Below are 13,035 nucleotides of genomic sequence, written 5' to 3'. Positions count from 1 at the left end.
TCAGGGCCCGGCCCATGGGGGGCGGCGTTAGGGTAAAGGGCAGCTGCGGTGACCACGTGGAGGACGCTGTGGCTCACCTAGCAGCCCCGAGGCTGCCACGCCCCGGCGCCGGCTTCTCGAAGTGGGTTCCCTGGAGCGCCCAGAGCCGCAGCCTCGCCTGAGTGCAGGTCAGAACTGCAGATTCCCAGGCCCACCCTGCACCCACGGAAAGCGTCGCTGCTGGGGAAGGCCCCATCTGTCCACACGCCCGCCGGGGGAGCCGGCTGCAGCCCAAGGTGGAGACCCCTGCGCTGGGGTGCGACCTCGCCTGCGGGGTGGAAGCCGCCCCGGGCCCCCCGGTTCCCTGCTGGCCAGGAGGGCTGGGGGGGGGGGGCCGGCGCAGACCTAGTGACATTTGTCCCTCGGCCCACCCAGCTGCCAGGGTCTCCCGGCCGCGAGCTCCAGCCTCCTTCCTGGACCCCAGCCCGCTCGCTGGAGAGCCCTGTACGGCCACCCCCAAGTCCTAGGCAGTTTGAGCTTTTTTTTTTCCATCAAACTTTTTTTTATTAAAGTTGATAGATCACAAGGAATGTTATATTAAAAAACATAAAAACAAAAAACCTAAGAGGTTGCCATATAAGCCATTCCCCACCCCATCATTTTTGTACATTGTATTTTTTTTGAAGATATATACATCACCAAAAAAATATCACACTAGAAAATACAAGGTCCTTGGTCTCTGAGAAGTCCGGGGAGCTCTAACCGTGGCTGGCTTGCCCCCACCTGTGCTTCTGAGGTGTCCTCCGCCCAGCCCCGTGCGTTCTCGGTCCGGCCGCTCCTCCAAGGCTGCTCTCGTGGCGCGCTCACGCCCCCCCTCCCATGGCTGCTGCGCCCATCCCCCCTTTGGGCCACCTCGCCCCCTGCCTGCCCTGGCACAGCCCCCGTCAGCTTTGACATTGCTGGAGCATCTACTCCAAGGAGAGATGTGGCCTCTGGACCTCAGAAGCTGAGGCCAGTGGTGCAGCCAGGAAGTGACAATGGACGAGGCCCTTGGGTGTGACAAGTGCTGGCCCAGAGGCTTGCCAAGGACCCAGCAACAGACATGGACTGACCGACAGGCAGCCCTTTCCCACTGGCAAGTGGCCCACCCTTGTGGCTGGGGGTGCAGCGGGAGGGGCAGGAGAGGAGGGTCAGCGGCCTGTCCCATGTCCGCAGCAGTGGTGTTCAGGGAGTGCGTTCTGTGGCCGCAGTGGTAGAGCACCGGGTGGCTGCACCCCGTGGCCATGGAATGCCAGGCAGCCGTGTCCTATGGCTGTGGAGTGCCAGGTGGCCATGGCTGTGGCACATTAGGTAGCATGTCCTGTGGCTGTGGCATGTCAAGTGCCATGTCCTGTGGCTGTGGCACATCAGATGGCCCATCACGTGGCTGTGGCACATAAGGTGGCCATGTCCCATGGCTGTGGCTCGTCAGGTGACCTGACTCATGGCTATGACACGGCAGGTGGCATGTCCCGTGGCTGTGGCACGTCAGATGGCCTGTCCCGTGGCTGTGGCACGTCAGATGGCCTGTCCCGTGGCCATGGCCATGAAGTTTCAAACCTGTGGCTTCAGCATCGCTGGGTGCCAGTGGGTGCTGATGAAGGTGCAGGTTCCAGGACCCCCTGGGCCTGCCGAGTCAGAGCCTGGGGCACGGCCTGAATGTCGGCCTCTGTGAGAAGCCTCCGGCCGGGGGGGGGGGGGGTTCTTTTGTTCCAGAACTTGGGGATTTGGGGTGGAGTGGCACGTGATCAGCCATGTATCTTTGAATGCCGAGGGGGTGGGGAGCCCTGGGGACAGGAACGTTGGCCGTGAAGTACGGGTGGGGAGACCGAGGCAGGCGGGCCTGGAGAGGGTGGCTACTCGCAGCAGCTGAGCTCCACAGGGTACCTATGTAGGGTGCAGGGGACATGAGGACGCCCAAGTCCCCTGCTCGAGGCGTGTGGGCGATGCTGGAGGCTGCCCTAGGAAGAACGAAGAGGGAGCTGGGGGTGGGCATGAGGGCCAGTGATGGGTTGGCATGAGGGGCCTGGAGGTGTCCACGGGAGACGTCCACGGGATAGATGCACAGATGTCCACGGGAGACGCCCATGGGAGTCAGCCTGGCCCTGGGAAGCTCGGCCTTTGGTGCAGAGGGAGGTGGGGTGGCCCCGGCAGCAGCCCCTCTGGCTCGGGGCCTTGCTGCCGCCAGCGCCCGCTCCACCGCACACGTGTCGCGCTCTGTGAACACACGGGGCCTGGCCAGGCTGCAGCCCGCGGCTTTCATGCCGTCCTCCAGCCTGGTGGTCCCTGGGGAGCTGCGGGCACTAAACCCGGGTGGCCCTCCGCCGTAGCAGGAGGGAGGCCCCTGGCCCCTGCCTGCTCCTTCTTGGGGCGGCTGGCCCTCAGCTCACAGGGAGGGAGGGGGAAAGGGGGGAGGGAGGCTCCGGTGTGCTGGGGGGGCGACCTGCCACGTCCCCCCGCGTGTCCTCAGGTGGCTGCCGGCCCCCGTGCACCGCGTCCACCCTGTTCCTCCGGGCGGCACGGGGCTCTCGGGCAGCCCGCGGGGGAGGTGCGGCCATGTCCGGGGGCACCGACGGGGGTCCTGGCGCCTCAGTAGTGGGCCCCGAAGGCGGCGGCCACCTTCTGGAGGATGGCCTTGTGGCTGCCGTAGAGTGGGAGCCCCTCGTCCACCACCTGCCACTGGACGGTCACCTTGGGCGAGCTGTCCTGCAGGTGCTGCAGGGCGGGAGCAGGGCTTCACTCCCAGCCCCTCGGCCCAGCCCCCAGGACCCGGAGGGGGGCCGCGGACACTCCGCCCCCCCTCCGCGAACCACCTGGCCTGAGCCCGGCCCCTTCATTCCTCCGTGAAACCGGAGTCAGACGACGGTCACGAGCCCACCCACCAAGGCAGGCGCTGGCAGGTGGCCCCGGAACCCTGGGCTCCACCCACGTCCCAAACAAAGACGTCAACGACACGCCCGTCAGCGCCCCAGGCGCTGCCCCGCCCCCCCCCCCCCCCCCCCGCTGCCCCCCGCCGCCCCTGTGCACTGCGTCCCCGGCCCCGTACAGAATTCAGCGTCTTCAGCTCCTCGTCATTCTGGTCTTGGAAGTGGACGCCGATGGCCTCCACCTCGACCCAGGCGTTATCTGTGTTCTGCAGGTCGTCCACGTAGCCCTTGTACACCTGCGAGGCCGAGCGGGTGGGCCCAGGCACCGGACGTGGTCCGGGGGCTCTCGCCCCGCAGGCGCCTTGCACGCCCTCACCCCACCCGCTCTCGCCCCGGGACAGGCTCCAGCACAGCCGTGCCACGAGGGAGCCCCCACGCCTCTGTCCCCGGCCTGCACGACGTGGCCACGTCCGGCCTCTGGCCTGGCATCTGGGGCCCTCGGACCCCGACCTGACCAGGCTCGGCTTCCAGAAACCTTTAAAGGATGTAAAAGAGGAGGCTCCGCACCCCCGAGGCACGGGACAGGTCAAACCACGTGCCGTGGCCGAGTCGGTGGGTGGGAACCAGCCAAACATCAGCACTTTCCTGTTTCAGCCGAACATGTAACAGTCCTGGAAGTAAGGGCAGCTTAAGCGGCCCCGGGATGCTGTTAGCCACGGCACGCTTCGTCCACGAAATACGACAGCGCCGTGGAAGGAACGAGGCGAACTTATAAGCGAAGACCTACAAGTATGGCCGTTGTGGACGTGCCCAGTGAAGCCCCGTTTTCACCACAAGTGTGTACCCGCGTGTGCACGGGCGGGAGATGGTGCTGATGGACGCTTTAGGACAAAGCAAACGTTCTGGGACAGTCCACACCAGTGGCTCGTGGGGTGCCCCGGGGAGGGGCATTCCTTTAGGGAGGTGAAGGGGCATTTCCTTTTCACGTCCCCCCTTCTGGGTTTTGGGGTGTCATGGGGACCTGCACGGCCTCTGTAGTTTGGAAAGCATTTGATAAAGCGACGAGCCGCGGCAGGTGGGTGCGTGCTGGGGCAGCGGCCCTCCCCAGGGGCCGGCGCCGGGGCCAGCCGTGTGCTGGGGGGCTGTCTACAGCAGCCCCAGGCTGGGACACCGGGGTCCCCCACTGGCCCCGAGCCGCAGCTGGGCCCGACTGGAAGGGGGCGGAATCCCTGGGGCAGACGCCCTGGTTTAGGGGCGAGGGGGGCGGAGGTGCGGGCCAGGCCTCCCAGGAGCCGGGTGGGGGGCGGGGGACCACGTGGCCCAGCGGGACCCCCAGCTGCAACCGCGCCTGCCCCGAGGCCAGCCCCGAGGGACCCGGGACACAGCGGCGCCACGCGGCCGCCCGCCTACCTCCGTCCCCCGCCGCAGCAGGTTCTCGCAGGACGCCCAGAACTCGGGCGCAAGGATGTCCTTCAGCTCCGCGGGCAGCGCCTCCTCCAGCATCCGCCAGCCCTGCCGAGAGGGTGGCCGGTCAGCGGCGCCGCGCCCCGGGGTGGGCCCGCGTCCAGGCAGGGCACCCAGCTGCCACGGGAGACACCCTGCCCGGAACCCACTGCCCATGCCGGCGTCCGACACCTGCCGTGGCTTAAGCCGGGTGTGCTGGGCAAGGTGCAGTGTTGAGGATGGGCGCCTGGGAGGGTGCTGCGGCCCTCCCCCACGGCCCTCCCCCACGGCCCTCCCCCATGGCCCTCCCCCACGGCCCTCCCCCACGGCCCCCTCATGGCCCTCCCCCATGACCCTCCCCCATGGCCCTCCCCACAGCCCTCCCCCATGGCCCCCTCATGGCCCTCCCCCACGGCCCTCCCCCATGGCCCTCCCCCACAGCCCCCCCCACAGCCCTCCCCCACAGCTCCCTCATGGCCCTCCCCCAGCACCCCTCCCCCACAGCTCCTCACGGCCCTCCCCCAGTGGCCCTCCCCCACGGCCCTCCCCCCACCCTCCCCCACAGCCCTCCCTCCATGCCTTCCGCCTCCTCCCGCCTGCCCCCGGCTGGTGCAGCTTTTGTTCTCTCCACCCAGCTGTCCCTGTCCTCTGCCTCAGGGTGTCCCCCACCCAAGGCACAGCTCTGCACCCACGCCCCCCATAAACTGTTGCCCGTGGATGCCTCTCGGGACCCACAGCTCCAAGTCACAGCTGCCCCCGCCCTCCGCGCCTGTCCTCGGCACCCCCGCACCCCGTTGCTCGTCACCACACCCCCCAGCGTGGACGCCTGCAGAGGCGGGTGCCCGTCCACTGTCACGGTGAGGCTTGGGGCCCAGCCCAGAGCCGGGAAGCCTCCTGCCCCGAGGGGCCCCGTGTGCGGGAGGGGCTGCCGGACGGGGGCCCCAGAAGAAGACCCTGTGGCCAGGGCCCTGCGGCCGCAGGCCCAGGCTGGACGCGAGCAGCTGGCCGTCGGCACAGTCGGGGACGGCGCCCTGCCCAGCCCGGGGTCCTGATCGGGGTGGGACGCGCGGCCTAAGGCCCGGCCCCCGCATGGCGCCCGGCACTCACCCCCGGCAGGGCCCAGAGCTCGGCCCCCGCGCGCCTGACGAGCAGCACTTCCAGCAGCTTGTGGACGCCTCTGCGGCCGATGGTCCCGTCCTTGTTCCTCTTCCACCTGCAGGAAGCAGCGCGGGCAGCCCCTGCCGGCCCGCCCCCCGCCCCCACGGGGCACCTGCCGCCGCCCCTGCCCGCCCCGCCCCACCCCGCCCCCACGGGGCACCTCCCGCGGCCCCTGCCCGCCCTAGGCCGGTCCCCAGGGAGAGGGGTTGGGCTAAAAAGGGCCCCGTAGCCCTGGAGAGGCCCTGAAGAGGCACTGCCCTGGGCCCCGCTGCTCCGTTTCCATGACTACGGGGGGCTGGCATGAGCCCGCAGCGATGGGCATCAGGGCGAGGGGCACAGCCCAGGCGGGGGGCCCTGGGAAGCTTTGTCAGGACAGCAGCACGCAGGGCCAGAGCCGGGCAGGCGGCACGGCCTTAAGGGGTAACCTCTAGGGCACGTGTGCGTGGGATGACACAGACGTGTGGTGCGTGCTTGTGTGGGCGCATGTGTTGGCACGTGCGTATATGTGTGCGTGTGTACATGTGTGGGGTATGTGCCTTGTGTGTTGTGGGTGGTGTGTGTTTCCGTGTGGCTGTATGTGCGTGTGTGGTCACGCGTGTGCGTGTGCTGTCTAGAGGTTCTGTGGGGGGGGGTCCCCTGCAGGCTCAGCCCCCAGACGCCGGCGTCCCCCGCCGTGGCCCCAGCCTTCTGGGCTGCAGCTCCCGTCCTTGGTCCAGGGCCCTGGGTGTGGCTTCTTGTCCCCCCAGCGTGTCTGACTGAACGGGGCGGCCTCTGGGGTAGGTGGGGCCGGGCGTGGGGGTGCACAGCCGTCCCCCGGGTTCGCCCGCGCTCCCCCGCTGACCCGCCCTGCACCCACGAGCAGCGCCGACGCTGTCTCCCGGCGCTCGGGGGCCCCAGGGGCGGCCGCCGCGGGGAGGGACGCCGCCCGGCCCGCGCGGGACTCACCGGGTGAAGACCGGGTGCAGCCTGTGGTTGGGCCCGAAGCGGCGGAGGCTCCCGCGCCCGCGCAGCCCCGTGCGGCCCTGGGGGTTCCTGGGCGGGGAGGGGGCGGCTCAGGGAGGGCAGCCGGGAGGGGCCGGGCCGGGCGGGGGGCCTCGGCACTGCGGCCGGGGATGGGGTTCGGCCCCAGCCAGCCCTGCCCAGCTGCCGGGCCGTGGGGGTCTGGACTCTCGGGCCCAGGAACTGCGTCAACGCGAAACAAGGAGGGGAGGCGCTGGGGGTCTGCCAGGAGCCCCGACACGCAGCCAGGCCACGGTCCTGTCCCCCACGCGGGGGTCTTAGGGGACACCAGGGTCTGCTGGGGAGGGGTCTCCTTGGGGTCTCCTGTACCCAATGAGGTGGTGAACGGCCGTCCCCTCCCCACAGGGCAAGTGGCCGGCCAGTCCACGTGGAGCTGCCCGCGGGGTGCCCACAGGCCCTGGCACGCGTGAGCCGCCCCCACCTGGCGAGCTGGAGGCCACCGGGGGTGGACTCGCGCCCCCACCATGGGCACGTCCAGCTGCACCAGCCCTGAGGTGGGCCCCGTTTGTAAAGGGGGCCTGGGAAGCGTGACCAGGGAAGGGGCCCACGCGGCAGGGATCCGACGGGGCTCGAGTCCTCCGCAGAGAGGACACAGGACACACAAGGGGACACCACAGGAGCGGCCAGAGGCTGGACGCCAGCAAACCCCAAGAGGAAGGACACCCCCGGGGCGGCCCTGGGACCGAGTGGCAGCCCCCGCTGCCGAGGCACCCCCGGGTCTGCCTGCGCCCGCAGCCCCAGCAGCCGCCCCCACCAGCCAGGGCCCCCCGGGCAGCGCCAGCCCACAGGGGGTCTCCCCGCACCCCACAGGCACCGGCACGGGGCCCAGGATCTCCCAGCATCAGGGACCTTTCTCGGACCCTGTTTCAAATAAATTCTGGGATCTGGGTTCAGGTCACATGAATTCACCCCGGAAGCAGAATTCGTCCCCCCACCCACTTCTAACTCCCACCCGACCCCCAAAGTTCTTCCCGCTGACCCCCCTGTCCACGGGCCCCTCAGGCCACGCCCAGACTGGACCGCAGGGCCCTGGCCTCCCCACTCGGCCCTTTCCCCCGTCTCTCCCGCCCACACAGACCCCCTGCCCGGGTGCTGTGACGGCTCTCCCGGAACCCCCGAGACCCCGGCGCCCCCTCAACCTCAGCACCCCTGCCCGATCGGCCCTTGTGCAAGTGCCCGCCTTCCTGCACCCCTCACCAGCACCTGGCTGCCCCCACCTGCCCGCCAGCCCCCTCTGCCCCCGACCAGCCCTGCCCTGGCGCTCAGTACCGCCCCTGCCCGTGCACAGACCCCCCCGGGTGCCTGCTGTCCCTTCCCCCTTCCCTCCCGCTGTCCCGGCCCTGCCCGGGCCCCGCAGTCCAGGCTCTCACTCCCAGCGCACCCCAAAAACACCCGCCCAAGTTCCACAGCCCGCGGTCAGCCCTGGCGCTCCCCCACCCTCGTCCTCGGAGCTTTCTTTCCCCACTGCCCGACCCCAGCTCCCGCCCTCTCCTGCCCCGGACTCCCTGGTCTGGCCGAGGCCTCTGGGGGGTGCGGGGGGCGGCGGCGCCTGGCAGGGCACAGGGCCTGCGCCCGCCGCACTCAGAGCCAACACCGTCCCCTCTTCCTTCAACCAAGCGGTCAGAGCGGGTCAGAGGGCAGCGAGCAGGGTCGCCCGTCCCCAAGCCCGCAGCCCTGCGCCAACCCCCGCCCCGGACCTTCATGCACAACTTCCTGCTGCTCGCCGGACAGCTCCGGCCACGGCCACGGCCAGGCCAGCACGGCCAGAGGCAAGTGCAGCCTGCCAGGCACGAGGGCGGCCAGGTCCTAAGCTCCCTCCACAGGACCCCACGGCGCCAGCTGAGAAGGGCCAGAGCCGGCGACCACACCAGCAGCCCGCCACCACCCCCTCCCGCGCCCTCGGCCCTGCAAGCGGAGGTGAGAGCGCCTGGCAGTGAGGCCTCTGGGTGTCACGGCGTGGCGCCTCCGTGGCCCGCGGCCCTTTCAGAGGCGAGGTGGCAGTGAAAGCCTGCCTGGAGGGACTTCGGGTGAGAAAGGGACAGGAACTGCGCAGCGAGCTGGTCTCCGGGGCGTTCCAGTCAAGGGGAGAGGGTCAGCTTAAGGGCAGGACAGTCCTGGCACCCGTGCCGACGGGAACGCGCGCGAGAGGAGGAAAGCCACGGAACAGGGGACGCGGGGCCACAGGAGCTCACAGGGGACGTGTCTGACGTGGGGCTGGCCTGCGGGCCATGGACGGTCACCCCGCCGCACAAAGGGCCCCCGCGTGTGAGCAGGTGAAGGTGGAGAAGCCTCAGGGGGCTGCCGTGTCCCAACAGCCTGTGGGGGGGTGGGGGGGCGGGCAGGGCAGCGGGGGGAGGGTCCTGGGGGGCAGAGGGTCGATTCTGATTTTCAAGAGTCAGTGTCAAGAGATCATACTCAGGCATAATGAAATAAAATGAGAAAGCAACAACAAACGCTGGCTTAACAACCAAAGGTCCATTTTAAAATAATCTAAAGGCTAAAAAGAAAATCCTAATGAATTTATAAAGTGGAAAATGAAATCTCTTACAATGCAATGCTTAATGAGGGCAGCCTATCAGGTCTTAGACAGAAGCTTATGACCTTACGTGCATGAATTAGGAAATAAATTTAGCAGTCATTCTAATTAAGAGCAAACTCACAGAAGAGGAAAGAAGGAAGGAAGGGAGGGAGGAAAGGGGAGGGGAAAGAAAGGAAGAAAAGTGCAAAAAATTGATGAAATAGGAAAAAAGTAAGATAGTCAACAAAACCAGAAGCCAGCTCTTTGAAAAGATCACACAACTAACCTCTGACAAGAATAATCAGCGAAAAACAAAAGGGAAGACATAATAAATATCAATGTTCAAAGGGGAAATAACTACTGCATAGTTACATTAGAAAAAAATTTAAATGTTAAGAGAATACTATGAATACCTGTAACACAATACATCCGAAAAGCTAGACAGAAAGGTAACTTTCTAAGAACACTGCAATTACCAAAGGGACCAAAGAAGAAAGAGAAAGCCTGATTCCAAAAACCACTAAGGAAAACCGCGTAGCTAGAAATCCACCGACAAAAAAGGTGTTCAACCTGTTTCTATAGATGGGTTTTACCAAACTTTTCAGATGCAGGTAATTGCGGCCTCGTTCAAACAGTTCCAAAGACGAGAAAAGGGACTTGGTACAGCCTTGTACCAAACCTGGAAAACAGCAGCGGAAGGAAAGACGAGCCATTGGCAAAGTCATTTTTGAACATGGATACAAAAATCCTAAATAAAGTATTAGTAAATGTACTCCAAAAATATGTCAAATGCAACTGAAAGAGTGTTTACCCTGGGAATGCAAAGATGGTTCAACATTAGAGAATCGATAAGTATAATACATACCCTAACAGGATAAAAGCAAACACATAAAGTGATCCCAACTGATGGCAGAAAAAAGCCCTGACAACGTGTGACAACTGTGCGGGATAAAACGCCCAGGTCACTTCCGGCCTGGGGGTCTGTGTGGACTAGGGAAGGGACGTGGCGGTGACACGCACGCGAGCGGTGGTGCCGCGGGCGGTGGAGAGCCGGGGTGAGGACTGAGATATCTGAGTACACGGGGCCCTCTTCTGGTGGACGGAGCGCAATCCCACGCTGTGAAGGCAGGATCCGAAGATTTGTAAGGCTCTCTTGTGACTGCGTACTAGGCATTGCCAAACTTTTGCTGGTCTCACATGCTTCATAAAAGTGCTGAGTAAAACTTTATTATTATTCAGTAAAAAACCATCAGACATTTGCTGAAAATAGAACTGGCCCAATGGCTGATGTGAAGACAGTGAGGAGAGAAGCACGAGTCAAGGTGACAAGACACCAGGTTAAACGACCTCTAAATCTCAACTAAATCTTCCTTGAGGCTAAACTGGTTCCTTAGGGTTAACCAACTCTTACTAATGTGTAAACTTTTTTAAAACGACAAAATTTAAGTCCTAATTGTTTAGCATATTTCTCAGGTCAGACTTGGATCTGCCCTGGTCCTCATCAAAGGAGTTTCCTTTTTCTGAAGAAGGGCTGCGGTTAGTTTGAAGCTCGTTAGAGACAAGCGCCTTTGGCTACTGAGGCTCAAGGTGGGGAGAGATGAGGACTCGCCCTCACTTGCCTGGTATGTTCCACGTTAGGAACGGTGACTGCTCCTAACGTTAGGGCTAAGAAGGATGTGGCTTGAGAACTGGGTCTTTTCTGCGGTGTCCACGGCATCGCAGCTACGCCTGTGGGGTCTAACACTGGAAGAACCCTTAATCCAAAGGAACAGAGAAACCGCAACCCGACTCGAGCTTTTCCTGTCAACCATCGTGACAACAGTCTGCAACACAACCGTCCTTTTAACCAAGCCAGAACCTTGGCTCCTTAACCTTGACATCTGGGTACATTAACCGTCATACGTGTTCAGTGTGAATCATGTTTAAGTTGAAAATACTGTAAAAAATATATATATTTTAAAAACATTTAAAAATGAATAACAATAGACCTGAAAAAACCTCTCAGGACACTGAGAATAAAAGGGAACGCAATGGTGAAACACAAAGCACAAAGCATGCCAAAACCCAACAGTCAACATCGTACTGAAGAGTTTACCCAACACAATAAGGCAAGAAAAAAGAATGAGCTATAATGACTAAAGGAGAAAATAAGGATAAAGACAAACTGCTGCTTGCTGAACACATGATCATCTACCAGAAAATCCAAAGGAATCTACAAAGAAACTCATATAACTAATAAAGACGTTTTGCAAAATTGCTCGATACAAAGCTAGCATGCAAATAAAAAATATTCCTATATTCCTGTAACTATCAATTAAAAAATGTAATAGAAGTATATACCATTCACAGTAAGAACAAAAGTTATTAAGTACCCAGGAATAAATTTTTGAAAGTGCAAGATCTTCATGAAGAAAATTACAAAGCTTTCAGTAAAGATAAAGAGAAGACCCAAATAGATGATGATGAACATAATCACAGAAGATTTATTAGTTTAAAAACGTCAGTTTCACAAAGAATAAGCACATAGAGTTAAAACCTGGAGTGCAGGTTTCTAAGAGACAGGATGGGGAGGAGGACTTGGTCCAATGGATAGGGCGCCTGCCTGCCACATGGGAGGTCTGTGGTTCAAACCCCGGGGAAGAGAAATAAATAAATAAATAAATAAATAAATAAATAAATAAATAAATCTTTTTTAAAAAAAAGAGAGAGACAGGATGAGGGCTGAGAAGGGATTGATGCTTAACATAGGTAGAATTTTCAATTAGCTTGACCATAAAAACGTAGACATAGCGTGGATGGTAACATGTTATAGTGAGTATTACTAACACAACTGGTTCATAAATGGGGTTGTGGCTGGAAGGGCACTCTAAGAACGTAAATGTCAATTGAAAGAAACCTAGAGAAGAATCGAGGGACTGAATAACACAGTGACCCAAGAGATGGATGAGAATTGTACAGATACAATAAGATGTTCATCTATGGACTAGAACAAATGGATGTGACTATTACAAGGTGGTAAGAATATGGAGATGCATGGAAAAATACAATTGATGTAACTCATGGACTACAGTCAACATCAAAATTTTAATATTCTTGCATCAGTGTCAAAGAAGCTACTATACCAAGGCTAACGATCAACAATAGGGGGTTGTGGGATTTTTTCTTTTGGACTAAGGAAAATGTTCAAAAATTTAATGAGGCAATGACTGCACAACTCTGTGATGGAAGCGAGAGCCACTGAGCGCACGCTTTGGATAGAATGAACAGGGCAAGGGACTGTACAACACAGTGGCCCATGTGGTGAAGATGGACTGTGATTAACAGTACAAGTATGAGGACATTCTCCCATGAATTACAACAAACGTACAGTACTAATACATAGTGTTACTAATGGGGGTCCGTAACACAATGAACCATATGGTGGAAAAAGGACTGTGGTTAACAGTACGAAAAATCCAAGAGTGTCCTCATGAACTCTAACAAATGTATGATACTAATACATGGTGTAAATAGTGGGGAGGGGGTATGGGGGAAAAATCAAATGTATGCTATAGACTGCAGTAATAATAGTCTGATGTTAGCTCATAATGTGAAACAAATGTTCCACAGCAATGTAAGGTATCGGAGTGGTGTTGTATGGGAATTCTGCACATTTGCATGAAGGTTTTGTAAGCTCAGAATGTCCCTAATAAAAATATATATTAAAAAGAAAAGGGGGAAATGGATGTGGCTCAATGGATAGAGCATCCACCTACCATATAGGAGGTCCAGGGTTCAAACCCAGGGCCTACTGGCCCATGTGGTGAGCTGGCCCACACAGTGCTGCTGCACACAAGGAGTGCCGTGTCATGCAGGGGTGTCCCCCACATAGGGGTGCCCCAGGAGCAAAGAATGTGCTCCGCAAGGAGAGCTGCCCCCCGTGAAAAGCGCAACCCACCCAGGAGTAGTGCCTCACACACGGAGAACTGATGCAGCAAGATGAGGCAACAAAAAGAGACACAGATTCCCGGT

At 60.5% G+C, this 13,035-nt stretch overlaps 1 protein-coding gene across 1 annotated transcript in view; it reads right to left on the bottom strand.

Moving 5' to 3' along the window:
• Positions 1 to 517: 517 nt before the first annotated feature.
• The window catches only part of TRPM2 (transient receptor potential cation channel subfamily M member 2), a 77,705-nt gene continuing 65,187 nt past the window's right edge, over positions 518 to 13,035 (bottom strand). Inside the window, exons 30-34 of the mRNA XM_058296336.2 lie at positions 6,432 to 6,518; positions 5,436 to 5,541; positions 4,296 to 4,397; positions 3,065 to 3,181; positions 518 to 2,733 (exon numbers count right to left, since the gene is read on the bottom strand). Coding sequence (XP_058152319.1) covers positions 2,608 to 2,733; positions 3,065 to 3,181; positions 4,296 to 4,397; positions 5,436 to 5,541; positions 6,432 to 6,518 — 538 coding nt within the window. The 3' untranslated portion in view covers positions 518 to 2,607. The remainder of the gene's footprint in view (positions 2,734 to 3,064; positions 3,182 to 4,295; positions 4,398 to 5,435; positions 5,542 to 6,431; positions 6,519 to 13,035) is intronic.

This window comes from Dasypus novemcinctus, chromosome 4 (genome assembly GCF_030445035.2).
Source record: "Dasypus novemcinctus isolate mDasNov1 chromosome 4, mDasNov1.1.hap2, whole genome shotgun sequence".
NCBI classification, from domain to species: Eukaryota; Metazoa; Chordata; class Mammalia; order Cingulata; family Dasypodidae; genus Dasypus; species Dasypus novemcinctus.
Note: the sequence above shows the minus strand (reverse complement) of the source record. Positions and strands in the feature narration are given on the sequence as shown.